At 57.0% G+C, this 27059-nt stretch overlaps 9 protein-coding genes across 9 annotated transcripts; 3 read left to right on the top strand and 6 right to left on the bottom strand.

Moving 5' to 3' along the window:
- Nucleotides 1-1161: 1161 nt before the first annotated feature.
- HRG_03426 (SAP domain-containing protein) lies at nt 1162-2673 on the top strand (the record flags this gene model as incomplete). Its single annotated transcript, XM_044861897.1, has 3 exons — nt 1162-1525; nt 1564-1868; nt 2092-2673. 3 exons carry the CDS (start codon nt 1162-1164, stop codon nt 2671-2673), a joined length of 1251 nt encoding a protein of 416 aa, XP_044722923.1.
- A 731-nt stretch (nt 2674-3404) lies between these two features.
- Nucleotides 3405-4082, bottom strand: HRG_03425 (glycosyl transferase family 90 domain-containing protein; the record flags this gene model as incomplete). The annotated part of the gene is made up of 1 exon (XM_044861896.1): nt 3405-4082. The coding sequence occupies one exon, from the start codon at nt 4080-4082 to the stop codon at nt 3405-3407; it is 678 nt and encodes a 225-aa protein (XP_044722922.1).
- Nucleotides 4083-6016: 1934 nt separating this feature from the next.
- On the bottom strand, nt 6017-6751 carry HRG_03424 (uncharacterized protein; the record flags this gene model as incomplete). Its single annotated transcript, XM_044861895.1, has 2 exons — nt 6017-6348; nt 6409-6751. The coding sequence occupies 2 exons, from the start codon at nt 6749-6751 to the stop codon at nt 6017-6019; spliced, it is 675 nt and encodes a 224-aa protein (XP_044722921.1).
- Nucleotides 6752-7116: 365 nt separating this feature from the next.
- On the bottom strand, nt 7117-9256 carry HRG_03423 (Glycosyl transferase, family 25; the record flags this gene model as incomplete). Its single annotated transcript, XM_044861894.1, has 8 exons — nt 7117-7337; nt 7557-7722; nt 7789-7891; nt 8308-8336; nt 8401-8539; nt 8587-8799; nt 8848-8951; nt 9023-9256. 8 exons carry the CDS (start codon nt 9254-9256, stop codon nt 7117-7119), a joined length of 1209 nt encoding a protein of 402 aa, XP_044722920.1.
- A 1237-nt stretch (nt 9257-10493) lies between these two features.
- On the top strand, nt 10494-13129 carry HRG_03422 (VID27 cytoplasmic protein; the record flags this gene model as incomplete). The annotated part of the gene is made up of 2 exons (XM_044861893.1): nt 10494-10512; nt 10713-13129. The coding sequence occupies 2 exons, from the start codon at nt 10494-10496 to the stop codon at nt 13127-13129; spliced, it is 2436 nt and encodes an 811-aa protein (XP_044722919.1).
- A 756-nt stretch (nt 13130-13885) lies between these two features.
- Nucleotides 13886-15552, bottom strand: HRG_03421 (glycosyltransferase family 20 domain-containing protein; the record flags this gene model as incomplete). The annotated part of the gene is made up of 2 exons (XM_044861892.1): nt 13886-15177; nt 15231-15552. 2 exons carry the CDS (start codon nt 15550-15552, stop codon nt 13886-13888), a joined length of 1614 nt encoding a protein of 537 aa, XP_044722918.1.
- A 1385-nt stretch (nt 15553-16937) lies between these two features.
- HRG_03420 (3'-5' exonuclease domain-containing protein) lies at nt 16938-19658 on the top strand (the record flags this gene model as incomplete). The annotated part of the gene is made up of 7 exons (XM_044861891.1): nt 16938-17300; nt 17356-17561; nt 17632-17965; nt 18025-18215; nt 18275-19008; nt 19063-19239; nt 19327-19658. The coding sequence occupies 7 exons, from the start codon at nt 16938-16940 to the stop codon at nt 19656-19658; spliced, it is 2337 nt and encodes a 778-aa protein (XP_044722917.1).
- Nucleotides 19659-21711: 2053 nt separating this feature from the next.
- HRG_03419 (ATP synthase subunit C domain-containing protein) lies at nt 21712-22342 on the bottom strand (the record flags this gene model as incomplete). Its single annotated transcript, XM_044861890.1, has 3 exons — nt 21712-21717; nt 21786-22120; nt 22231-22342. 3 exons carry the CDS (start codon nt 22340-22342, stop codon nt 21712-21714), a joined length of 453 nt encoding a protein of 150 aa, XP_044722916.1.
- A 2167-nt stretch (nt 22343-24509) lies between these two features.
- Nucleotides 24510-26532, bottom strand: HRG_03418 (MOZ/SAS family domain-containing protein; the record flags this gene model as incomplete). The annotated part of the gene is made up of 2 exons (XM_044861889.1): nt 24510-25373; nt 25441-26532. The coding sequence occupies 2 exons, from the start codon at nt 26530-26532 to the stop codon at nt 24510-24512; spliced, it is 1956 nt and encodes a 651-aa protein (XP_044722915.1).
- Nucleotides 26533-27059: the final 527 nt, after the last annotated feature.

The raw sequence follows: 27059 nt of genomic DNA, 5'->3' as shown, positions 1-27059 counted from the left end.
TGCTCGGCGACTTCATTCGAGGCACTTTTGTCGACACGGCCGAATCTTGCGCATCTATGTTTCCGTCGGGGCATGGCCGTACGCAAACGGCCACGTTGCTCAACAGCCGGAAGAGTCATAGACGAGCAGCGTCGTTGTATAGTTGGCAATCCCTTGCGTACGAAGATGGCATCTTGGTTATATACGCTCCTATTTCCGGTGCGTTTGAGTCTCCTGAAACGGTCCTCGAGAGACGGCTGTCCTAGCTAGGTCGCATCGATCCCACTTAAGGGCTGCATGTGGAAATATGCAGAGCCTTCTCGAAACGCAAATACCTATATGGCGAGGCAGCTCCGAATGCCCCTAGAAACTCTAGATTAATAATAAGTATTGCTGTTTACACAATAGCATATTGCTATTTGCACACACTCTCTATTTTTGAAATACGTACTAATAACGCCAGCCCGCCTCGCCTATTTATTCCGCGCGCGCCTGGCAAGTACCCGTACCGCCTAAATGCCCGCGCCCGCGCCTGCGCCCCCGGCCGCCCGCCCGCGCACACAACGCACTTTTGGTCACATAACCCCGACTCAACGATCCCTCTAACGCCTAACGAAGCCGGCGGCTCTGATAAAGCCGGCGGCGCCCCCCTCCTGCCGCGTCCTCCTCTTAATCTACTTCCCCTTATATTTCCTCGGGCTAACGATCCTTTTTATATCGCTGCGAGAGACCGCGGGCTACGGCTAAGTTTATCGATCACGGCGTTAGTAATAGCTTTAAATTTAGTACATGTGTGTTTATATAGGCGGGCGCGGGCGCGGACATTTAGGCGGTACGGGTACTTACCAGGCGCGCGCGGTATAAATACCGTAGGAACTCAACAAATCCGTCAGGTCTTGGCGGCGTGGGACAGGGGGGAGCGCAGGGATTAGCCCCGCAGCCAATTTGTATAGGGTACAGATCCACTCGTTCCAGCCCGAGCCAGCAAAGCTTGACACACACTTTCCTGCTCCATAGAGGTCTTTTTGAGGCTATTTTCGCGATGCCGCCCTTGGCGAGCTTGACAGGAACCTCAAGCCCGGCCCGAAGCCAAAAGAGCCCGGCAAGCGGGTCTTTCGAGCCAGTCAGTCTATCAATCGCGTTGAACGAAGCTATTCAGACCGCAAGAAAGATGAGGTTAGGATGTTCCTTACGCATCACCGAATCTTCGATCCATCGTCGCCACACGCCAACGAACGAGGCTATCGTGAGCCCACAATTAGTGAGGTTGCAAGGCACTTCAAGATCCCACGGACTACAATATCCAGCTGGGCTTCCAACCCACGCTTTATTGAGGAGGCCAAAAAGAGGGTATATCACCCTCGCTGGCCAGAGCTCGAGGAGGAGCTTGTCAAGCGGTTCATCGCTGCCCGGGCTAATAAATCCATCGTCACAGTCTCTTGGTTCAAAAGACAAGCTAGAAGTATCTTCAAGAGCCTTAACCCAGCGGTAGACAATATCTTTACTTTCTCAAACGGCTGGTGGGGACTCTTTCGACGAAGGCACGGTCTCGTACGTCGAAGAGTGACGAAACAAGCGACTAAGCGCCCGAAGAATACATCGAGATCGTCAACAGCTTCCTCCGCTACATACGACGCGTCAGCCGCCGGCACAAGCCTCAAGTCGCCCTTGACGCTATTCTCAACTCGCCTACACGCCGCTTTGGGAAGCACCGTATCCTTAACCTCGATGAAACGCCTATCCCATTTGAATACCTCGACGGCTATACATATGAGCAGCGTGGGGCACGTACTATCGATGGCAAGAGCGATCGTAGTGGGTGGAATAAGAGGCAGGCTACATTAATCCTGTATATCTTTGCAGACGGCATCCAGAGGTTGAAGCCGAAGGTGATCTTCCATGGGGCCGCCGCCGTTTGGAAGGATCATGCAAGACGAAGGGCATCTCTACTCGCCAGAGGTTACTGTTGAGTTCAACGAGACTGCCTATAACAACGAGGAGCTATTCAAAGACTGGATTCGTGACGAACTTTCCTATCGTCAGCCGCAATGATGACTTCCTCCTTGTGATGGATGTGGCTTCTTTCACAAGACCGATGATGTGCTTCATCAGCTACGTCAGCACAAGGTTGTGACCGCGTTGATCCCGCCGGGCTGCACGAGCCTTCTTCAGCCTCTCGATACAGCTATCAACAGACCTCTTAAAGACTGGCTTCGCGATGCTACTGACGAGTACGTCTCCGAGCGTGAGGCTCGCGGTCTCACGATGTGGTCTATACGAGAAAAACGCATCATGACAACCTTCGTGGTCGCCAGCGCCGTCCGCACCCTCGAGAGCCGGGCCGAGCTCGTACAGAAGGCGTTTCTCAACTGCGGCATCAGCATCAGGCCCGACGGCACGCAGGATATAGAAATCCGCGTCAAAGACATCCCTGCCGCCGCGATCGATTTTACAAACTGGGAGCAGGCTCGAGACGTCATCGTCAAAGACGAAGAAGGCGTCTCGGGCCTGCTTGACGAGGAGGAAATTGTCAAACAAGGCGACGAGGCAGAAGACCGAATAGATCGTGAGACTGGGTTGCTTGTGCTTCGTTGCCTAGAGCTCAAGGCATTGCTACGGGCTCGAGGGCTCTCAACAATAGGGAAAAAGGCAGTCTTAATTGCCCGACTTCTCGATGCTGATTCTATAATTTAGTACTAAAATCCCTAGTAAAAATAGTATCTTAGTCTAGCCAGAAGAATGCTTGCCCTTCTTGCCACTCGCGATATACACCAAGCTGGGCATCAAATTTGCTCCAACGCTTGCCGCGGCACTCAACACGGCACCAAGGGCTTCCTCCTTGCTGGAGGACAGTCTCAACATCGTGACGACTTCGTTCCCTGACCCAGCCGTAATGGATGCCCTCTTTAGTAAGGGAAATGCCCAATTTGACACCAAGGCTTGAGGGCTGCTTATACTGAAGTCGGTATTCCTGTCCGACCTCAAAGCAGGCAGCGGCTGCAAAGTCGTCTGTAACATCTACAACCTCGTTAGTAGCCTTGTGGATAAGCGCGGTCATTAACGCCTACAAATAACGTCAATAAATGCGGCAATAGCCATCGCGAGAGCTTCAAATTTAGTATGTTTGTGTGTGGGCTGCCTTCTAGCTTTGCTGGCTCGGGCTGGAACGAGTGGATCTGTACCCTATACAAATTGGCTGCGGGGCTAATCCCTGCGCTCCCCCCTGTCCCACGCCGCCAAGACCTGACGGATTTGTTGAGTTCCTACGGTAGGCGGGGCGGGCTGGCGTTAGTACGTATCTTAAAAATAGAGCAAGTGTGCAAACAGCAATATGCTGTTGTGTAAATAGCAGTACGCTATAGTAATTAACGATAAGAAATAATACTACTATAAGCATCTCTAGGCTACTTAAACAAGGACGCTCGTCAGACACTATCGGTAGCGTTTTTCGGGTCATACAATTCCGCCATTTCCAGTAGCAATCGGTAGATATAAATAGACATATCGATCTCTCGTAGAACTTCTCGTGACCGGGCAGACCCAGCAAGAGCAATCTCGGCAGATAAAGCCTCCCCCTCCGGATCATTGACGAGGAAATCAATCAAGGCGGGAAGCTCTTCCATGGTCATGGTGACGGGAATATAGTGGGCCCAAGGGATAAGGCGGTCATCATGCCATTCTTGAAACCAAGTTTGCTTCAAGACTACCGCCTGCCTAGACAGCAGACGGTAGAACCTCGTGCTCATGCTGTTTCCGTCAATGTCGAAGAGATATCGATAGTTCGAAGTCGTATCTTCTGGCTCACGATCTGCAGGGCCTAGGACTCGCTCCATTTCGCTGCAAGCCTCGTCGACACACTGTATGTAAGCTCCCATATGAACGTCGAATACCTCCTGGAATAGCTTGATCTGCTCCTTGTTTAACTTGTCAGTTTTCAACCCCAAGAAGGAGCTTGCACCAAGCACCTGGGCCGCATTCTGAAGCGACTGAGTGAAGCTAACAAATCGCTCCCTATGTCCATGTCTCCAGTTCAATCGAGTTGCTTGGCCGCCCGTCGACGACCCTCGCCAGTATAGGGCAGTTTCTTTCCCCAGGAAAGGCATTGGGTCTTTCTCCAAGACAGGGTGTGACAAATAACACGGGCATGGTATCAAAATGTCCCTAAAAGCGGACATGCGCCCGAAGCTGAGGATAGGGACAAGCGAATGAGTATATGAAAATGAACTTGGTGCTGCGATGAGGGCGTGCAAGTTTGCGGGATGAGAAGATTGACAGACGTCGGTGTATTGGCCAAGGTGGTCGGTCAACTTCGGGGCGATTGCGGCACATGAGTCCATGACCAAATCTTCGATTGACTCTCCGGGACGTTCTTTAAACTGTATTGTCGTTGGCTGAGGACCAGAACAGCCGAGTACTCTCGGTTCATCGATTGTGCTCAAGTAAAAGAGGCTGTCGGGCAATGCGTGGGCAAACGGTTCGAGTAGTCTTTCCCATCCTTGATCATATATATATCCCGTAGACTTGGACATGGTTCCATTCTGAATTGTGACACTCGCGACGTGAGGAAAAACTTCGTCTTGTTCCTTGAGAATTCGGAAAGTTTGCCGAGCTTCTGGGGTACGGTAGGGTTCAAGATCTCGATTGATCTGGTTAAAATCGTCAATGATCTTAGATCCATGGTTCAGGGCAAATTTCACCCATTCTTCGAAACCTTTCGGGGGGGTTCTGCCGTAACGGCGCTTATATTCGGCAATTGCTTCGTCAGGGGTCGATGACTGGACCTTGCGAGCAGATTTTGTCTCTGCCAGTGCGGCAAGTATCCGGCAGCGAATGGCGGTCCTAGAGAAGTCGTCTTTGGCGATGTTAGGCTGACACACCCCAGAAGTGTGGAAAGTATGGGTGCTGAAGAGCCGTTGGGAAGATAAGCGAAACGAGCTAACGATGAGCAGTGAGGCAGTCACGAAAGTAGCGGTTGTGGGCCGAAGAGCTAAGGTGTCGTCGTGAGGCGCATGAAGTGTTAATTAGAGACCTGTTAATTATTAGAGTCTTCCCTTTGCATATTGACTAGTGTTATAGGACCCTAGCGGCCCGGTCCATAAATATTACGTCATCTAATTAAGCGCATTGCATGTGAAAGTCAGAACTGTATATGCTCTCGGGATAACTTATTACCCCTAAACCCCTGGATGCGTGAGAAAGATGTGTCAGGGGTAGGGATATAAAACGGCGGCGTTGATGCAGCTATTCGGGGTCCACGCCGAGAGGTATAGATACCACACAAGAAGCGGTGGCAAGGAATACTTACTTTAGGGTCGTCTTAACCAGCAAACAGCCAGCAAACAAACTAAATGGGGTAGTATGGCTAGTAAAGGCGCAGCGCCAAGACCGTATAATTAGGTGCGCATATTCTAACGCACACATTGCACACATCATAAAGTGAAGCTATTCGCACCTACAGGCACCAAGGCAGGCGTAGGCTGCTTATATAATTTCTATGCATTTGGGCTCGAGGCTTGAAGATGCGTTATTTCGTCGATTTGAGCCCTGCCCGCCCTGCCGAGCCGCTGGCGGCGGTCTAGCCGCTCTGCGAGGCGTATGTCTCTATGCGAGTTCGTCTATATATAAATCTTGCTATGCCTCTTCTTTCCTCTTAGGCGTCTGCCTCTATCTTATCCCATTACGTTGCTATGCGCTCCCACTCGGCCGGTTCGAACGATTCGTGCTTTGCATCTTGCGACGAGAGTTCTTGCGAGGGCCGTTATGACGGCATCGCGACGATATTTCCGTCTAATATAAGGTCGACCGGCTGGTGTTGTGACCCGTCAGCCTCGTCGTTAGAGTCAGAGAAAGGCGTGCGTATGGCTCGTTAGTATGCTCGTGGCATCGCTGTGCCGGGCTCGTAGAGATCGCCGTGCTGTTGAAGGCATTATTTGCTCTATTGCAGTCTGCTAGGTGGGCGCGGGGAATATACTGCGCGCTCACCACTGGCCTCGAAACATTGGTCCGCCGTCTCCCTGCGCTGCACAAACTCAACTAATCACTCGACCTTGATCTCGACCTTGATCTTCTCGCGATCATCTTCCTCAAGGACCGAGTCCATCAGTTGCACCAGTTCCTCCTGTCCTGTCTCCTTCCAGTGCTTGAGCAATTCCCCCGCAGCCGCGTACAATCTGTGCACCGCGCGTGACTGGTAGCCGGCAAAGTCTACTTTCTCATCGTTATTGACGAGCCATTTCAGCAAGAATTCGATATCCGACACGTCGAAGCGAAACTTGGTGAGGGATTTCGGGCGGGTGCTGTCGATCAGCGTTGCGCATCGTTTGATCTTCGTCAGAATCAATATTCCTGGTCGCAAAATTGGCACGAGTCCTACAAGAAAGTTAGCGTTTATATCCTAAACAGCCAAGGATAATAGTCGGAAGGACTCACCGTTGCCAGGTCGAATCACCTGGAGCTGGGTGGGGAGCCCAAGCTCGCCGATGGGAAGCATTTCCATCGGGACACGTAGCTGCGGGAGCTGGGACGGGGTGAAGAAAAGTTTGAAGTGCTCAAGTGAAAATCTGGCATCGCTTTCAATCAGGAGCTGAGAAACACGGCCTCGCAGCTCCGAAACTTTGCCGACATCAATCTCGAAATCGATATCAGAGGTCGCTCGCGTGTGTCCAAGAAGCTGGACGGCAAAGCCGCCGATGACGGCGTGATGAATGCCGTGTTTGTCAAGAATGGCCGACATGGCTTCTACGGCCATCTGCATGGATTCCGTGGGAGCCATCGTGTGCTGAATATTGAGGAACAATGGCGGCAGGGTGGCGAAAGCTGCTTGGAATGGCGCTCGGCGTTGAATTGTCTGGCTTGTCGGTGTTAAGCGTAGGAGGGAAAAGAAAGGCAAATTTGCCCGTCAAAAGAACCTTCGCTGTTGTGACTCCCACGGAAGGAGCAGGAAGGAGAGATGCCGCGGCGCACAGCCACGAGGCAGACAAGGTGGGGAAGTCACACCCACCTGCGCTTTGAACGTACGTCTCCAGGCAGCTGGCAGCTCTGGCACGCCTCTGTTGCTCGCAGTACCGATTCGGGAGGAACGCCTTGCTGTGGAAATGGCCAGGCCAAACCCACCAAACGACTTTGGTGCATCTGCACTCAGCTGTGCGGCAGATCGTCGTATCGAGCCTTGCCTGCCACGACTTGAAGCAGTGCCTCCCCCATCCACTCCTCATCGTTCCTCCAGACCCAGCTTCTAATTTCCTCCAGCGCCTTTTCCATTTCCTCCAGCTCCTTGTCCGAAAGTGGCTCGTCGTTAGACGGGAGCTCTACATAATCCCCTTCGTAGCTCATATCAAAAAGCCGATACGCAATTGCGGCTGTCAAATAGCCGAGTAAGGCCGAACGGGGCGAACTTCCGCGCTTCTCGCGAGCTATAAGACGTAACAGGGCAGCACATGCGGCCGGAAAGGATACCGTGCAGAGAGTACATGGTAGTCGCGTGTCTGATCTTGCCAGAGGCGCCAGCTCTTGACGGGCGATGCCGGCCCATGTGAGTGGCAAGAGCATAAGCCTTCGGAGTCGAGGGCTGCGATTACGTGATTCGTCGTCAGAGTCATCGATGATGTAGCGAATGCCACGGCCAGAAAACTCAGATGGGTAGACGGGGGGTAACTGCTGCTTGTCGGCGGGACAGAAGCCTAATCTAGCGCCGATATCATGGGCTGTCTGCAGCTGATTGTCTGGGATAAGGAAAAACAGGTCCTGCTCTCGATGGTTATCTTGTTAGCCGAGGGTTTAGTAGGCGATACTTTGTCCAGATTGACTGACCCCAGTCGATACGAGGGGGACGCCCAGGCTTTGCAATAAGCTGGTCTCCCACTCGATAAGGAGGAGCTCCGAGGCCTCAAATCTTGTCAAGAGCTCAGTGACTCTGCGTGGTAGAGTCGTCATAGTGAGTCGCGTCACGATCAAAGAGGGAGTAAAAGCCGTGGGGCAAAAGACGCAGAGCAGAGGATGGGTGAGTGTGTGAATGAGGAAGAAGAGCTGAAGATGGCTTCCCGACTGGCGTGCTTTAGAGGCATGCGTGGCTGACTAACAAAGTTTGGCAGATTCACCAGATAGGGCCACGAGTCACGTGAAAAAGACAGAGTCGCCGTCATCTAATTCGGTAATTACTCCGTACCATCAACTCAGTAGTATTACTCTCGCCTCCGCAATGGAAGACTTCAAGAGGCATTCCCAAATATCCGCTTCCATGCTCCCGCAAGTGCCATTTCCTGGAAAGCAATGTCGGCATGGCCTGCCTTGGGTCTCCAGGCGCTGCCGGACTTCCACACATTATCCCACCCCTCTATCTGCGCATCCTCGTCGATTGCCTGCCCCTTTCCACGGATGTCACTGTTGGCACCGCGCAGGTCCACGCCGATGTCATCTGCATACTGCCACCGGGCCATGATGGGGGGGGGGTGTGCTGTAGGCCACAAGGTCGCCGGCGAGGATCATGAGCCTCATAATCATGTCCACCGAGTCGTCAAGATTAACCGCCGATCTCAGCAGGAGCTTCGCCGCGCCAGTTTGGCTGGCAGCGTAACCCGTCAAGCATGCCAGCCCCCCCGATTTTCGCACCACTCTCTCGTGGCCCAAGCCAAGACCCCAGTAGTCCATGCCGGGGGGACGTGAGCGTCTGGAAAGGCGAGATAGACGTCATTATCCTGTGGCAGCTCGAAGCAGTGGCCGAGGGAGAGGACGTCCCAGTGCTGACTGAGCCATGGGTCTTTAGGGTCGTACTCTATGCCCTTCTTCTGCTCCTTCCCGCGAAGCCTTGTTTCTCGTTCCGCGCTACGGAGGGAATTCGAGCCTGTCTGCCGCAGGAAGGGTATAAAGTGCTGGTTGAAGCTGGCCATGATGTCGCGGACATTCACGTCCCAGGTTGCATCAGACTCGACAATAAGGGCCGCGGGCAGGTTCTTCCTCAGCCTCGCGGACCAGATCTGCAGGATAATTTACTTAATACATGGGATAGGTGGGCAGTCCACTCGCATGATGTGTAGGGTCTACTCACGTTGGCGTGGGCCCGAAAGCATCCCTTTTCCTTTTCTCTTACATACCCCGGCATGTGAGTCGGTGGCATGCCAATATCCTGAATGTCGGCCGCCTTGACGCCTAGAGACTCGGTAATGTCCAAGCCGGAGAGATGGATTTGCAGGGAGACGGCATCGAGGCGGTCGTACCGGCTCCGTATGTTGATGAACTGGATGGAACTGAAGCCGAGGGTGCTGTTGCCGGCAACCTCCATGGAGAGGGTTTGCAAATCGGCATGCGTTAATATGCTCGCCATTCTTACCTCGATGCCCCGGCAAAAGAAGTAAATTGCACAGTTTATGAGCAATGCGAGGATGGAGATGCGCAGGACACGGGGCGGAAACCGAAGGGGAGGCAGCTGGTTGCTGGTGTCCGAAGGCATCTCGGGCCGTGTAAGGGCCGGTTGGCGGCGACAGCGACGGCTAGCAGGTGCCTTCGGATCCTAGACATGGACGGCAGGGTGAGGATGAAGACGGCGCCGACGAGGAAATGGAAAGGTCCGTAATTCGACTGGGATATCAGAGCACACAGGCATATAAATGCACGGAGTTCTTTGACGCGGGGCTGAGTATGAGACTGGAGCTTCAAGGCGGCCATGGCGGCTTGTCCGAAACGCAAGGCTCTTTTTCTGTATTGTAGACGATTGAAGCTGTGAGGTACAGGTTCGACGGTACATGAGGGTCGTCGAGACACTCCTTCAGTATATCAGTGCGTCTTTCGTTGACCATCTTTGCCCGACTCTTGATAAGTCATCCAAGTGTAGCAGTCGTGGAACGAAGATTGGTGACAACTGATGGACAGGGGGAGAATGGAGATTTGAGTCATGGCGGGCGGGCGTGGGACGGGAACAGCCGAGTGGGAGCAGCGACCTGGCGGATATTCGAAAATCGGGCATGTCTAAACGTACCCTCGGGCGCTTGACGATTACAATGCGCATTGCGTGAATGGTGCAATTGTCACAGGCAAAACTCGCTGTTGACAGAGCCGGAGAGGAGACAAGTCCAGGCGTTCGGCCCATCGGAGATTGTTTACCCCGAGAAAGTGTGGCGGCGGTGGTGTGGCGCTGATGCTGGCACCGCCACGAGGGCCGTCTTGGGCGCCGCCAAGTGTTAATTACCCCTCCATCGCCATCCATCCATCAACCTCTCAACGCAAGGCAGATCTGGCCATCCTTGTTTGCTCATAGAAGACGCTAATCGTCATCGCACCCAACAGCCACAGTCACACCTCGCTCATGACGTACAGGCCGTCGACGCTCATGGCCAAGGCTGCGTGATTCCACCATCAGCGAGTGCGGGAGAAACATTCCTCTTCACCATCTTCACCGTCCGAATCCAAATCTCTTCCCCTCAAGTTTCATGTCTCCGCGCCGCCTGTCGGCACCGCTGTCCTGCATTTAACCAACCCATAGACCCAAGGGCAGGTCCGCCTGTGCCAGGCCGGGCGCCAGCATGTTTGTGCTGCGGAACGGTACGCCCACCTTTTAATTCCATCTTGCCCTGGTACTCTTTGAGAAGCTTCTTCTTCCACAACTACCATCGCTGCCCCTCCCCACCGCCCCTTCTTCCTGCCCTCGTCCTAGCGTGTTCGTTCGTCCTTGTGCCACCGTCCCCGTCAGCGCTGTTGCCCGGGAGACCGACGTCAGCTAACCAGCGAGTCGGCCCTCGCAGTTGGCAAGCTGATTTTTGGCTCGAGCACCCAAGAATCTCTCATCGACCTGCCTCAGGGCCAGCTATACCTCGTCCGGCCCCTCTCCCCCAAGGGATACTCGGAGCTCATCTTCAAGGACTCGGCCATTCGCATCCGTCGCACCAATCAAGACTTTCACTACCAGCTCGTCGCCCAGCGTGTCTTTGAAGAGGGCGAGGCTGAGCTTCTCGCCGAGGAAGAGGGCGACGACGCCGAACTCGACGCCCTTGCCGCCGAACGCGACGAGAAGACGTTTCTGCTCGACGAGGCGCTGCATTTCAGGGTCGACATCCGAGAAGGCGGCGAAAAGGTTCTGGCTTGGAGAGACCTGAGCGGAGACACCGGCGACCTCTACGAATTTGTTTGCGACAGTCAGGTTTCGTCTGCCCAGGTCGAGCAGTTTGTCGCAGCTGCCCGGGAGTGCCAGTACGAGCGCAAGTACCGCAAGCCACATACCACGGCATCCGACGAGGACCTACAGCAGTTTGAGTTTCACGAGGAGTCCCCCATTCCACCCGCGAGCCCCCTCCACAGCCCCACGCTGGCCCGATCCATCGACTCCATCGACGACATGTTTAAGCAGAAGAACGCGGCAAACTCCTCCGCCAGGCGGGAGCCCTCCTCCGCCCTTGTGCAGTCATCGAAGCCGGAGGAGGCTTCCCACCCGACAGAGCCAAGCCCCGCTCCAGAGCCCATCGACATTTACGCTACCGTCACGGCGGAGCTGCATCTCTTCGATCCTCAGCCAGGCCACTTTGTCATGATCGACGACAGCGTCATTACAACCGTCTCTGAGGTCGGGAAATGGGAATACTGGCTGCAGATTGACGGCAAGGAAAGGTCTTGGCTAGGGACGCCGGTTGTTGCAGAGTTCAACCCGGTTTTCGACTTTGAGTATCTCTCTTTTGTCTTCAACCATTTCAGCGACGACGGCACGGCGAGATCATGGCTGCTGCGCTTCAAGGATCAGTCGACGCTGGAAAGGTTTCAGCAGGCCATCATGCAGGCCATTTGGGAGAAGTTGAATGAGACAAAGTGGGCCAAGATTCAGCAAAAGGAGCGCGAGTATGTCCTCGACGCGTTCGGAGATCTCCACATGGACGATGCGCCCCTTAAGGAAGACGACGAGCAGGAGGAAGACGATCAGGATGACCATGATGAGGCCGACGAGAGCATTCGCAGCGAATCATACGACTCGGAAGACGACGACGCGGCCGACGAAGAGAAGGAAGGCGGCGAGGTCAACTCGCAACTTGCCGTCGGCTACAAGCACGATCGTTCCTTTGTCGTCCGCGGATCCAAGATTGGTGTCTTTTCTCACACGCCCGACAACCGTCTCAGGTTTTCCACCAATATCTCCAAGGTGACAACGCCAAATGGAAAGCTCATGAGCCCGAAAAAGGTCATGCTGCACAGCGAGGATCGAGATCTCATCCTGCAGAACAACACCGACCCCAACAAGCTGTATCGCATGGACCTCGAATACGGCAAGGTTGTCGACGAGTGGAACGTCCATGACGACATCCCTGTCGTCACCTTTGCCCCCGAGAACAAGTTTGCGCCGATGACTTCGGAGCAGACGTTCCTCGGAGTCTCCAACAATGCGCTGTACCGCATCGACCCACGCCTCTCGGGCAACAAGCTCGTCGACGCGGATATGAAGCAGTACGCGTCCAAGAATGACTTCTCGGCCCTCGCCACGACGGAGAATGGCTACATCGCCGTGGCGAGCAACAAGGGCGATATCCGCCTCTTTGATCGGCTCGGTATCCGTGCCAAGTCTCAGCTGCCCGCCCTGGGCGATCCCATTTCCGGCATGGACGTGTCGGCCGACGGTCGATGGATTCTGGGCACCACCAAGAATTATCTCTTGCTCGTGGATGCCCAGCAAAAGGGCGGCAAAAATGAGGGCAAGCTCGGCTTTGAAAAGCCCTTTGCTGCCGACTCCAAGCCCCAGCCACGCCGCCTCGCCCTCACGCCGGAGCACGTCGCTCAGTTTTACCACGAGACGGGCAAGCCCGTTTCCTTCACCCCCGCCAAGTTCAACACGGGCGAGGGCACGGAAGAAACGAGCATCATCACCGCCACGGGCCCCTACATCATCGAGTGGAACCTCAAGCGCGTGCTCCGCGGCATGAAGAGTGCCTACCGCATCAAGCGCTACGAGGATGTGGTCAAGGCCGACGACTTTAAGTTCGGATCGGACAAGAACGTCATCGTCGCGCTGCCCAACGAGGTCAACATGGTGGCCAAGCAGAGCCTGCGGAAACCCACGCGCGAGAGCATCATTGGCAATGTCCGGCTGAGTGGTGGGCGAAGAAGCTCGGCGCGGGTCGGAAACCTGGACAGCGGGAGGTACAAGCTCGGCAAGGACGATATCGTGAACTCTCCCTACTGAGCAGTCGGGGGTGGAGAGGCAGAGATGACCGGGGCGCAGGCTCTTTGATACCATGGAACGGGCCGATGAGCGGTTGGCGCAAGAACAAGATATCTTGACGGCCCATTCGTTTCGCCTGTGTGGACTTGTTTCAGCGTTTATCGTCTTTTATCTTCATTTACCTTTTCGTGGTTTTTGGTGCCCTTGCATTCGACACTTTGGCATGCCTCATCTACCACCGCACAGTGTGTTCTGGGTTCTCGTTGCCATTCATCCTGGTCAAACGCGTTCTGTCCATGGCCTAACCCGTTGGGTCCCTGCCCAATCCCTGGGTCCGGTCGTATCCCCACCCCCTCTCTCACTTCATGAAGGGTCCTTGATAGTCGCGCATGATGACGTTGCACACCTGCGAGAAAGCTGCTGCCTGGCCTGGATTACTAGCGGCAAGGTCATTGGGTAGTCTAGATACACGGTGAATAGAAAGAAGAAAAGAAAAGTCTACAGCGAGGACAGCCAACGTCACCCGCGCCGTGAGGCGTTCAGGGCGACGGGGCATGGTCGAGTAAATGACCGTAAATCTGATAGCTCCTCATGCTCCATCTGTAAGGGGAAACCATTTGCTCAGCCCCGAGAACACCTGCCCCGGCTTCTTCAGGTCTCAAGAATGTTGTAGGGGCGGCTCTCGCCTCAACCTTGGCGGGAGCAAAATTTGGATAACAGGGGAGGTCAATGGCAAAACGCTGTTCTCAAGAAAGCAGTGCCTCGGCATAAAACATGTCACAGTGCCTTCTCGGGCGTCATTGCTCCATCCACGCCAACCTTGTCTTTGCCGCCAACAACAGGCTTCTCCGCCGCTTCGGTGGCTTTCTCCAACGTCTGGCCCCCTCCAATCACGGCGCCAGACACGTTGCGTAGGGCCTTGGGCCGCGAGCTCTCGTTGCTGAGGCGCGTCATCTCGCCGACGAAGCTGGCGCCCCACCACGCGCTGGTGTACTTAAAGACGTAGCGCTCAAGCTTGTTGTAGTTTATGGCGCGCTGCTCAGGACTCATAGTGACGGCGTCATGGAGCGCGTTGGCCAGCTCCTCCGTGTTCCACGGGTTGACGATGATGCTGCCGTTGAGAGACTGCGCCGCGCCGGTGAATTCGCTAAGAATCATGACGCCGTGGTTGTCATGCTGCGTGGCAATGTACTCGTACGAGACGAGGTTCATGCCATCGCGTGTCGAGGACACGAAGCACACGTCGGAGACGGCGTAGAGGGCGGTGAGCTCCTCAAAGGGAACAGATTGGTGGAGGAAGTGGATGGGCATGAACTCTATCGTGCCGAATTTGCCGTTGATGCGGCCGACAAGCTCGTTGACGACGGCGCGCAGGTTTTGGTACTCCTCGACGTCTTGACGCGAGGGAACGGCGACTTGTACGAGGACGATTTTGCCAATCCACTCGGGATGCTCCGTCAAAAAGACCTCGAGGGCGTGCAGCTTCTGGGGGACGCCCTTGATGTAGTCGAGGCGGTCGACGCCGACTATGAGCTTGACGCCTTCGAACTTGCGGCTGAGAGCAGCAATGCGTTCCTGAACCTTGGGTTTCTTGAGCCCGTCGACAAACTTCTCCGGATCGATGCCGATGGGGAAGGCGCCGACGGTAACGAAGCGCCCGTTCCAATCGACGCCATTGGGCGTGGTGGAAGTGCCAAGAATGCGGGAGCAGCTGCTGAGGAAGTGGCGTGCGTAGTCGTATGTGTGGAAGCCAATCAAGTCGCAGTCCAAGAGGCCCGTGAGGAGCTGTTCTCTGACAGGCAGGATACGGTATATTTCACTGCTAGGGAAGGGGGTGTGGAGGAAGAAGCCAATTTTGATGTTCTTCTTGGAGTCGCCAATCTCCTCGCGTAACATCTGAGGCAGCAGCATAAGATGGTAATCATGGACCCAGATCAAGTCGCCGTCTTGGACATCCTTGATGACGGTCTTGGCGAAGAGGCGGTTGACTTCCTGGTACGCTGCCCAGGCAGACTCGTCAAAGGTGATTTCGCCGGGATGGTAGTGGAAGAGGGGCCACAGGATGGAGTCTGTAGTAGGGGTCAGCATGCGCAGATGTAGTCTCGAGGTAAAGCTGGCGTACTGGAAAAGCCGTTGTAGTGTCTATCGGCGAGTTCGTCGTCGATGAAGACAGGGTGGGCGCCGTACTCGTCGCTGAGGCGCTTCTTCATGCCCTCGACGTCGTTGTCGGGGACCTCGAGGCCAGGCCAGCCGTACCATTGAAAGCTGGTTGTCTTGCCGAGGCCGCTGAGGCCCGTGACAAGGCCGCCTGAAGACATGGAGAAGGAGTAGCTCGCATCTTCTGAGCGCTTGATTGTGATGGGCAGGCGGTTGGAGAGGAGCAGCAGACGACCTGGGGCAGCCTGGCCCTGGTCGTCAACGGCCCCGGGCATTGAGTCGCCCATTGGTTGATTTGGAAAGTTGCAGGGCCGGGATGACGAGAGGTGCGATGGGCCTTCGAGGACCGCGAGGCGCCTTTAGAGCGAGCAAGAGGCAATGTTGAGGTGGCAAGTCGTGAGGTGGACAACAGAGCCCGAGCGAAGAGGAGATGGGCGCGATGTGTCCAATACAGGCGTTGCAGGAGATGGATGGTCTCGAGGGGGGATCTGGGAGCTGTTGGTGAGGGGAGAAATGTTGGCGACGCGTCGTCGATGAATGCCTATCGAATATGATGGGGTAGAAGGTACCTGAACTATTATGCGATTTGGCGAGGAGGATGACGAACAGATAGAGGGGCACCGAGGGGCAGTGGCGCTCTTTTTGGGGGTCGGCCAAAGGGTCCCCAAATGCTTGTTTCTGAGAGGAGATGGTGTACCTGCCTTAGTACCTCTGTAGGTCTGACAAATGGGCGACTGCAGTGATTGCTGCGCTTCAACCCTTGCTTCTTTTTTATCTGTGCAGTAGATAATTACACTACTGTAATTACTGTACTGTACCTTCTGTAAGTACTCCGTAGACGGTGCGCTGTCTGCGTCCTTGAAAAGCCGAGATCCTGGCACCATGATGTAATTGCGAAGGCCGTGGCCAATAAGCGAACCGAGCCGGCCAACCTCGAGCTTGGTGGCACTTGGGGATGCAAGATATCCCGGACCAAGTCCTCCAGAAGTTGACAGGTCTACTGCACCAGGCCGACTGCGGATGACTGGCTGCCGCCGTGCAGCCAACCTGTACGAAAAGTATTGCGCCACCATCCAATCCGCGTCTCAGGCTTGTCAGTGCCCTGTCTGCCTACATGCCTTGGGAGGGAAGACTAGAAATAGAAACGACTTTCGGCGAGACCGTCGTTGTCAAAGACTAAACCCCACCTGGACTACAGTTAATGTACTGCACCAAACCCCAAGGTGCACAGATCCACATTTGCCATCCTAAGGACTTCTGCGTATGGGTCCCTAGGTAGTGATGATGGGAGCAACCCGTGACGTTGAGATTTCCGTGATACCAGAATGAGAAGACGACGTCATTCTCGACACGCTGCAGGCATGTACCTAGGGTACCTACCATGTAATGAGTTACCCAAAGCACATCAGGTTCCACCTACTGTACCTGGGTATAGGTTGCTAGGGCCGCATAAGGGTAGGTACTGTAGATACGGATACAGCACACTCGACGCTGCCCCCCAGCCCCAGGCGCACGTTGCATCTTATCGATAAGCCGCTCGCCCGCCCAAAACGTGCATCGACTTTTCAATTTTCGGCGTCGTCAATCAGCCGCCGCTTTCTGCCATCACCTCCACCGGCAGCTTTCGACCCCCCTCCGCCCCCGTTCTCCCTCGCGCTAGGAGACGGGCATCATGGAGCCGCCTCGCGACTTCAAGTCCCTGCAGGAGGGCGTGCAAAAGTCGCTCGTCTCCACCGTCAAGACGGTCAATCGTCTCGCCGCCGAGGACTTGTCTTTCCAGCGCACCGTCAACCCAGACACGTCCGAGCAGCTCGACGACAAGGCCGCTCGCGTTCTCCGCCTGTCGACGCGTCTGCTCTCCGCCGCTGCCAATGCGTGCAACGTCAAGGCGCCCAAGCTCGAGGATGCCGAGGACATCGACTTTCGATGGCCCTCGGTCGTAGACGTCGTCGACTCGGTTCTCGAAAAGGCCGACATGGCGCTTGACGAATTCACGGGCCTCATCAAGCAGAGGGAAACCCCAGGCGCAGAATCGGTCCGTCGCCTCCCCAAAGGAGCCCTCGTCTCTCACCTCTGTTCTAACCTCTCAGCGGCAGGCACCGAGTTCCAAGAAAGCAAAATCGACGGCCAAAGTCATCCGACATGCCAACGTCACCAAGCCCCAGGCGCGGTTCGAGCGCAAGCCCGACAACTTTCCAACTGGGCCTTGGAAACCCTACATCACCGCCAAACCCCACGCGACCCTGCCCTTGGATCAGAGCCTTGTCACCTTCACCGACGAAAATGGCGCGCCCCAGTATGTTCGACTCCTCGACTCCATCTCCGCCGAGATGGGGAACCTTGTTACTCACGATACAATCATGCAGATACAAGCACCCATACGAGACGGAAATCACCGACATGCGATATCCAAAGCAACTCTTCAAGATCGCCGAGCCCATTCCTCCACAACCGGCCGAATCCGCCCCTGCCATCTGGGTAGACACTTATCAGGGCGTTCTCGACATGCTGGCAGATCTGAAAAAGGCTAATGAGATTGCCGTGGATTTGGAGCACCACGACTTCAGGACGTACACTGGCATCGTCTGCTTGATGCAAATCAGCACTCGGGAAAAGGACTGGATCGTCGACACGCTGCAGCCCTGGCGCCACAAGCTCGAGGTTCTCAACCAAGTTTTTGCTGATCCAGCTATCATCAAGGTGCGTTTTCTAAGAGCCGCCTGACTCTTCATTTTTCGCTCGCTCATGCTCCCTCCCAGGTCTTCCACGGGGCCTACATGGACATGGTCTGGCTGCAGCGAGACCTGGGTCTCTATGTCAACGGCCTGTTCGACACCTTCTTTGCTTGCGATCTCCTCTCGTATCCTGGAAGGAGCCTCGCCTTTCTGCTGTCCAGGTTTGTCAGCTTCGATGCCGACAAGCAATACCAGTTGGCCGATTGGAGAATACGGTATGGACTCCTCCTCCACGTCCCTCGCCGTTTGCCTCAGCTACTTATCATGCGCTCAGGCCCGTCCCCCCCGAGATGATGTATTATGCCCGATCCGACACCCACTACTTGCTATATATATACGACCGACTACGAAACGAGCTCATTTCTGCGTCGGACCGCACCAATCCTGAAAAGGACTACATCAGCCGTGCACTTCAACGGTCCAAGGAACTGGCTCTCTCCCGACATGAGCACCTGGATTACAACGAAGAGACGGGGCAAGGTCCGCGGGGATGGTACAACTTCATCTTGAAGCAGGCGCACCTCGCGTTTGACGGCGAGCAGTTTGCCATGTTCAGAGCGCTTTGGAAGTGGAGAGATGCGACGGCACGGAAGGAAGATGAGAGCCCCAACTTTGTTCTAGCGCAGAGCTCCATCATCAGCGTTGCGCGCGTCAACCCGCCGGATGTCAAGGCATTGCATAGCCTCCTGCCTCTGACTGCGCCGCTGGCTCGGGCCCGATTCAACGAGATATGGGATCGGGTGCAGGAGGCCAAGGCTCGAGGTGGGCCAAGTGTTCTCCATTTCTTTGCATCCATGGCCTCCGACCCTGCTTTGAAGCCTGGTTCATCTTACACGCTCATCGATAAGTCGGGACTCCCGGACTTTGAAGGTGAGATCGTCGCAAGGAACATGTCGCGATCTCAGCTGTTCGGCAACATGCCCATCAGCACGCGCTGGGAAGAGACGCAGCAGGCGTCCGAAGGACAGGCCGACTGCATCCCTTTTCCTTGGCAGCGGTTTGTGCAGAGCACCGCGGGAGAGGACAAGCACCGAAGCGATGACGCTGGCGCCACTCTTACAGCAGCAATGGAGGCCATGAACAAGAATGCGAAAGTGGAGACCTCTAAAGTCGATGCGGAAGCCCTGCAGCAAGCTCACGACGAAGAATTTACTCTGAAAAGGGGTAGGAAACGCAAGTCGGCGGCGGTGGAGGAAGGCGGGGGCGGGGGCAACGATGATGACGAAGCCTCGGATTCAGGTGAAGAGACCGAGGCTTCCGACGAGGACGAGGATGTTCCAACCGGAGACAGCGGCGTCATTGCGATGGAGAATGATGCACCAAAAGCGACCAAAGCACAACGAAAGAAGGACCGCAAGCTGAGAGAGCAGCTCAAGCAGGTGCAAGGCAAGAGGAATGACGACCGACTGAAGCGAAAAGCCAAGAAGCAACGGAAAAAAGACCAGAAGATCAAGGAAAAGGCACAAAAGAGCGCCGAAACCCCGTTTGATTACAGCAACGCCGCTTCGGTCATGCATGCAGGACGGGACTCGGGGCTTGTGGTGCGGGGGGCGAAGAAGGCGTTTGACCCGTACGCCAAGACGGGCGATGATGGCTTGAAGGGGGCGCGACGGGCACCGCCGGTACGAGGCGAGAGAAGCGCGACGTTCAAGAAGTGACGGCCTGGACAAAGTCATTGGTTGGGGGTGAAGGGAGACCCCCTCCTAATTGTAACTCAAAGGTCGAAATTGGTGCAAGGCGCTATGCTGATTGATGCCTTGCTCGAGTGTGTTCAGCTGCATGGCCCCTCGTGTCCAAGGCCACGGCTTCGTTGGACTGATTGTAGACACGAGACAATAATGTACAGGTCTCACGGGCAAAGCGAGTCTCCCTCTTGTTCTCGTGGCGTCGTCATTCAATTCCAAGGCACGAATGGGGGAGGCAAAGGGCGACGTCGCATCTCGCTTTCAGTCCTCGAAACGGAGACACGGCCGGGTGCAAAAGCATAATAACTTTTCGACGTGCAGCTCGAGTCGTTCGATTTCTCGCTGCGTCTCGCCCAGAGCTGGGGTAGCACGCGGGGTCATGTGACTGACCCTTCGTGAGGGGAAGCCGGGAAGGTGAGGGGGACGCATCTACCTCCCGGCCTGCCTTGTTTCTCGCAATCCCTTGGTGAGAGGACAATCGGCGGCGAGAAACTGGCGGCTGTGTCCCTCGAGCGCCTTGTCGTGCGAGATGGCTTCAACCCAACGCGTGTTCGGCGGCATCCATCGCGGGCCACTCCTCGCGCTGCACGGCTGTAAGTGAGCACCACCCGACCAGCTATGGAACCACGGGGCGGTGCGGTGATGCTAACGCGCAGCTGCTGTGCCAGGTCTTTCGCAAGGGCCGAAGCGTGGATCTCGTCGTCGCCTTGACGGCAATTGGCCGTCGGTTCAGCCCAGGGCCAACTCGGTCGATCACATCGTCACTTGAGCCGCCGACAAGGTTGATTGCACGTCTCTGCCTTGTCTGGCTGAGGAGCGAGCTGAACCTATATCAACCGGTGGTCCCCGCGGAAACGCACGAGCATACCGCCCGCTTTCGCGCTTGCGTGCCCCTTCGATGATCAAGGACTGGGCTTGATGCGGTGTATCGGATTAGCCCTTCGCCGTGGCATCGATGAGCAACATCCTGCAACAACCAGTAATTGGGCAAGTGGCAAGTGGGCAAGTGCTCTGGCTCTGGCGGCCTGCATGGTGGCGCCTCGCATGTTCAGGCGAGCAGACCCGGACTCAAGCTGCCTGCGTTTCTTTCGAGGGACTGCCTCTTATGATGTTGAGTCGAGCCGAATGGATACAAAACAGGTGTGCTCCAAAAGCGCGCACCTCCCCCGTCTGCCAAGTGCCAGCATAAAATGCCTCGTTGGCTTGCCCCTGGACACCCACCTAATCATCCGCCCTCCAACCACAAGCTCGCAGCTCCAACTGATAGCTTGTACCGGTACAAGCTGTCCTGCCCCAATACAGGCCACAGGTTTCGAGTGAACCTCCACGCTCCACGAGCGAGAGATGCGCAGTTTTACACCGTGTGGAGCATCGCGACGGGGATCCAAGCATGCTTGTGTGCCTGGGAATGCAGGCATCAGAGATAGGGCTTGATCGCGTTGCCCTGACTACTGCGGCACCGCCGGCCATGTCACTCACCGCGCGACACAGCGCTGATGACCTGCCGGGGACCTCGGTTAACTATGGCGAGTGCCAGCCAGGCAGATGCGGGAGCAGTCGATCAGAGCTCCTCCAGCTTCCCCAGGTTGTGAGATCGAGCACCATGTGGTGGGCGAAACGTGCCTCCACAGCTGCTGCACGATTGGACACAAGCACCGATGACGGGTCAAGCTGTTGCGAGAGTGGAATTGAGATTTATTCACCAGCAAAGGCAGCTGGAACAACATGGACGTGTCAAGCGACAAAGGAGAATCGAGATGATTGGCTTTTAATTTTACAAGTCGGGTCCCGAGAGACACATATCCATGCGCTCACCCGAGCTCTATAACAAAGACGACGCCCCGTTTTCTCGGCGCCGCCCCCAAGTCTATGCCGTCTATAATGCAAGCCTCCGTCTAAGTTGCATGATGGCGGGTTGGAGTCAGGTGGCGAGCCCCTGGTCAACACAAAGCAACGCTCTCCATCCTCCCCAGGCATTAGAGCTCCGTCGTGCGGCAAGAGCTTTCCCAGATGAGTGGGACATGATTTAGGTCTTGGCAAGCATGTCAGTTTGGGACAACGACAAAGGTGGGAGCAAGTGGCCGCTGGCGGACGACATACGAACTTGGCCATGAGGGCAACCATGAGGTCGAAGAGACCGATGGCCTCGACGAAAGCGAAGCCCAGAATGGCGTACGAGAAGAGCTGGCCACGGAGGGCAGGGTTGCGGGCAACAGCGTTGAGGAGAGCGGCGAAAACGAGACCGATACCGATACCAGCACCAGTCAGGCCAATGGCCGCAGAGCCCATACCCAGATTCTTGGAGACCTCAACCATGGCCTGGGCGATCTCGGAAGAGTAGGCACGGCGCTGGACCTGGAAGGCATTTCGGGAGGTGGCCTGGAGCAGGGTGTTGACCTGCTGGCGCCTGAGGGACTGGAGAGGGCTAGAAGAGCCTGGATCGATGCCGTTCAGCTACTGAGCCGTCCAATTGGACCTCGGAGGCTCGGTTGCTCTCGTGCTCGAGCCCGAGTGGGCGAGGGAAAAGTTTTTTCTCGATGCTTACCGGTGATGGTGCGCTTGGCAGCGGCGGAGACAGGAGCTCGGATGGCAGGACGAGCAGCCTTGGAGACCATCTGAGAGGCCATGCGGGAGGCGAAGACACGAGTGGCGGCCATTGTGACGAAGGTGAGGCTGTTGGAGTTGGAAGCAAGAGGGCAAAGAAGGATGGGCAGTGCGGAAGAGCAGGAGTGAGCAAAGCAGTGTGGGAAGAAAAGAGAAGAGGAAGAGTCCAAGCTGGGGAAGGGAAACGAGGTCTCCACTCGGGGGGGCCAGAGGAGGTCAGGGGGTAGGGTCGAGGACGTCAGCCGGAGCAACAACAAGTATGAAGCAAGCCGGTCCGGATATGGGAGGAAGGCGAGATTTTTTCACGGCGAAAAAAAAGGGACAGGGTGCCGATTCGACTGGGGAGGCAGGCTCGCACGGGTTGATAGCCCCCTCGGGGAAACCCGGGTGGGTAAAGGGCCAGGGAGCACTAGGGATTATCGGGAGCGCAAGGACACAGGCAGCATGCTGCCTGAGGCGTTGACGGGTGCCGGTCGAGTGGGGTGGGAGCACGAATCATGGATCGCTGGCGGGCGGACATTGGCCTCGACGAACGAACCGACGAAAATCCAAACGGCACTTGGGACGACTTGAAGGAGTTGAAGCTACAGATTCTTGACGTTGGGCAAGCCCAAATATTGTGCCATCTACGACCCCGGAGGTGAGGCGGAAGGTAAGGAGGGAAGAAAAATCTGCGCCTCGCCAGAAAAAAGTTGCTGTCTGATGCATGAGATATCAAAGCATTTCAGCGCGGCTTTCCAGAACCAGTCATGAGGCGGCGAGGCTGCGACTGGGAAGCGCGGCGCAGGGTTACGAGGGCCCACTTGGCGGCTCTGGTCGACGGGCCCAAGGCCCGAATGGCGGCGCGGCCAAGAGCAGCTCAAGTGAGACGACGGCTAACATGGGTGGATCACAGAGGGACCAGGATGACTGCTGTCCGGCATGTACGGATACATACATGCGGGTGGGAGCTGGCATGGAGGGCGAAATAGGACGGTCGTTGATGAGTGAGGGCCCATGATTCGAGAGATATAAAGAGCAGCCGAAATCCCCTTTGCAGATGGTCACTGAGTTTCATGCGTCAGACGACAGACGAAGGGACAGCTGTCCCGAGACAGCGGAAGGGGCTCGCGCCATGAACCAAGCGAGTGCTTGCCTCGTCTGCCGAATCATGACAACGACGACTATGTGCGCCAACTCGGAGGTAAGACGGTGGGCGACGCGCTCCGAGACACGAGCAAGGCTAGTTTATCGAGAGGTCGCATACACTTGGCTCTATTATTTTGTTTGCTCGGAACGTTGGCGACAGGCGCGCATGAAAGCTACCTCCCTACAGCTCGCTACAATACGTCTCGGTCTCATGCGCGTGCAGTAGCACCACATCGACTGTCCGGTCTCGAGTGGCTGGCTGGCTGTCTACAGGAGAGCGAGAGTGCCGTTGGTGTTTAGTCATCTTGCTGCATCAACCGCCCGAGCCAACCATGCATGGGTGTCGGTGTCTGCGGTACAAGAGCCAAGTGGCCTCTGGGCGTCCAACACGGACCGGGGGTGAGAGATGGAATTGAGAGGTGAAAAATTTTCCCATCTTTCTTTCCACGCCTCGGCCGGGCCCCCCTTGTTTTCCCCCTCGCTCCCGAGGTTGGCACCCGGACGGCCGAGCCGCAGCGATAAAAGGAAGTAAAATATGACGCAGATGCGCGCGAAAAACGAGATGAGGCACCAGGAATTTTTCTGGCATTTTTCTTTTCTTCCGTTGGGGGGTGCTCTGGTGAAGATGGACAAGCAAAAATGCGTCTCATGTGGCGAGACGGCGCGTTGGTTCCTGGCGAAACCACGGGCACGTTGGACGAGGTGCAGGTGCAGCAGGTTCAGTGCAGCGACCCAGGCCACAATAGGTACAGCACCGCGCGCCATCTCACCCCGTGTCTTGTGCTGTCCTGTGCCGCAGTGAGTATAAGGTTTAGCCTCTCGCGCCGGCGCCCCGGGTCTTCAGCCAGCGGCTCAGGGCGCGTCACTTGTTGCCGCCGCTGAATTGCATCGTCACTGCGGACAGAGTGCATCTGGCGCTTGTTGTTTATACTACATAACTTACAATTGGTTTCTGTGCCTGCTCTCGGCAGGCTGCATTTCCGACATGATGCTCACGCATCCATGGTGACTGTGGTGAAGAGAAGAATGCTTGGGGGGGAATCAGAGAAAGAGGCATCTGCAGGAGCAGTGCAGCAGGCACACCAGGACCCGTCACGTCTCGCCGCCCTCGTCCGCCACCCGGCCGCCCTCGTCGGCGCGCGCCGCCTGCTCGAGCGCATGCCCGTCCACAAACCCCCGTGGATCGCACGTCGGCTCCAGGCTGATGCCGTGCGCCGCCACGAACCGCCGCACCGCCGCCTTGTCCAGCCGCACCCGCGCGCGGAGCTGCCCGGCCGCCCCGGCGTCGTGCGGTCTCTGCCCTCCGAGCGCGTCTTCGTCGCCGGTGATGCTGATGCTGGCGGTGGTGGTGGTGGTAGCGGTGGGTGCCCCGGCGTCCGCCGACGCCGCACCCGTCGTCTCGCTCTCCGGCCCCGCGGCCTCGGCGGCTGTCTCGGGTTTCCCCGGCCCGACCCCGGCGTCCTTGACGACGCCCATGTCGCGCAGCACGCCGAGGCAATCGTCGGCCGAGATCCACGTGCCGCGACTGACGTCGTTGACGTCGACAATCGTCTCGCCGCCCTCGCGCGTCTCGAGCCCCAGGAGCCAGCGCGCAACGGCCCCGGACCAGAACCTCTTGTAGCCCTTCTTGCCCAGGTCCGAGATGGGCTTCTCGGGCCCGCCCAGGATGCCCTCGCGCCGCGACATCTCGTACGACGCCCCCATCAGCAGGCCCCCGAGCCCCTTGCGCTGCCACGGCGGGAACACCAGGATGCACGCCAGGTTGTTGTTGTCCCACGACATCTTCTCCTTGGAGAAGAAGCCCGTGATCTGCGGCCGCGGGGGCCCCGCCTCCGACGTCTTGGGCGCCGGCGGCGTGTACACGAGCAGATAGTATTTGAAGCCCGTCACGTCGAAGAAGACGGACTTGTTGTCGAGGAAGAGCTTGGCGAACAGCGACAGGTTCTGGCAAAACAGCTGCGCGACACGGCCGTCAGTCCCGCCACGCCCGTCTCCGGCCACCATGGTGAAGGACCCGACTCACCCCGTCCTTTTCGCCGTCCACCTCCCAGATGCTCCACTCGCCCTCGTCCTCGACCACCTCCTCGACGTACCGCACCCCGCCGTCGCCCCGCCTCCGCTTGGTGCCCGGCGCCTTGCCGTCGTGGGCGACGAGCACGGTGCGCCGGCCCCGCGGGTGCACGTACATCTTGGTGCCCGGCACGTGGGCGCGCCGTTCGCAGAGGCGGACATGGCCCCGCCAGGCCACCAGCTCCTTTGCGTACTTGAAGCAGCTGGGACACACGTAGAGCCGCTCGAGCATCGGCTGGTCCTTCTTGGACGACGGCTTACCGCCGTGCTGCTCCTTGCCACCGTCCTTGCCACCGCCGCCGCCGCCGGTGGTCTTTGCATTGCCGGAGCTGTCGCCCAGCACCTCCTTGCCGTACTGACTCGGGTACCAGGTCCGGAAGCACAGGTTCCCCAACACGACCTTATCGATGTTGCGGTCGGGCCTCGGCGGGTTCCGATTATGATGGAGGTTGTGGTGGTGATGGTGATGAGACGTGGGCAGATTCAGGGGCCTCGGCGGCGGTACGGGCGTCACGACCATGGGCGGCGGCAGCGTCTGCGGTCGACTGTCGAGCCGCGGCGGAGGCGGGGGTGCCGACGGGCCATGAGGCCTCACGAGCGACGTGGGCGCGCGTCCCGGCTGGTGAGGCTGGGGGACGTGGTATGTGATTTCGGGAGCCACGAGGTCAGATGGCCGGGCATTCTCCTTGACAGCCGCGCCAGCCATGGCACCCGGGGCCGCCGTCGCCGCCGAGACCGCCGGGGCAAGTCGCCTCCTAGACGCCAGCGGCGCACTCTGCGCCAGGCTGCTTCTCGCGCCCGCCGGAGCCGGGGCCGCACGCGGGGCCACGACGACGCCCTCTCGGCTCCGCCTCAGTTGTGCCAGCGGCGCAGGGATCGGCACGGGCGTCTGGGTCGTCGGCAGAGCCGGGGTCGCAGGCAGCGGCGGCGGCGCCTTGGCCGAGGTCGGAGGGGGCTCGACGGGCGTTTGACGCGTAGCACGACGCGTGACGGCGGGCTCGGGGTTGGGCGCTGCTGCTGCTGGCCGCTTGCGTTTCGGGGGCATCGCCTCGAGGCGTTGGAAGCCGGCCGGGGGCTAAACAAAGGAAAGGGAGAGCGCAATGCCGTGCCTTTTTCTCCCGTGGCGTCAGGGCTGGTTGGGGGCCGCAAAAGGCGCAATCTCGACTCCAGTTTGGACTTGGCCGGGCCAATGATGATGGCGCGTCGACGAGGCGTAAAGTGAGAAACGCCTCCCGCGGGGAAGCTCCGATGACTCATCACATCGCTTGGTCTCGATAAGAACAGTAGACACAGGTAGTAGGGTTAGGGTAGCTGGGCTGCCTGGAAACAGCCGGTCCAACTCGAACCCCTCGGCATAAAAGAGAAGAATAACATGAAAGGTCCATCATTACCTTCGGCAGAGTGCCCAATGTGCTGGATCTCGCCCCTCGGCTTCCATTCAGCACACACTCAGCCGTCGCGCTGAGGCTCTCACATCACCGTCCCTGGGCGCCAGGCGACAAAAGGCAACTCTCAAGCATACACAAAGAAAAGCCCCGTCCATTTCCCCCTTCGCCCCGTGTCAAGTCCTAA

This window comes from Hirsutella rhossiliensis (genome assembly GCF_020360975.1).
Source record: "Hirsutella rhossiliensis strain HR02 chromosome Unknown scaffold00003, whole genome shotgun sequence".
Lineage (NCBI taxonomy): Eukaryota > Fungi > Ascomycota > Sordariomycetes > Hypocreales > Ophiocordycipitaceae > Hirsutella > Hirsutella rhossiliensis.
This window is presented reverse-complemented; position numbering and strand designations above follow the sequence as displayed.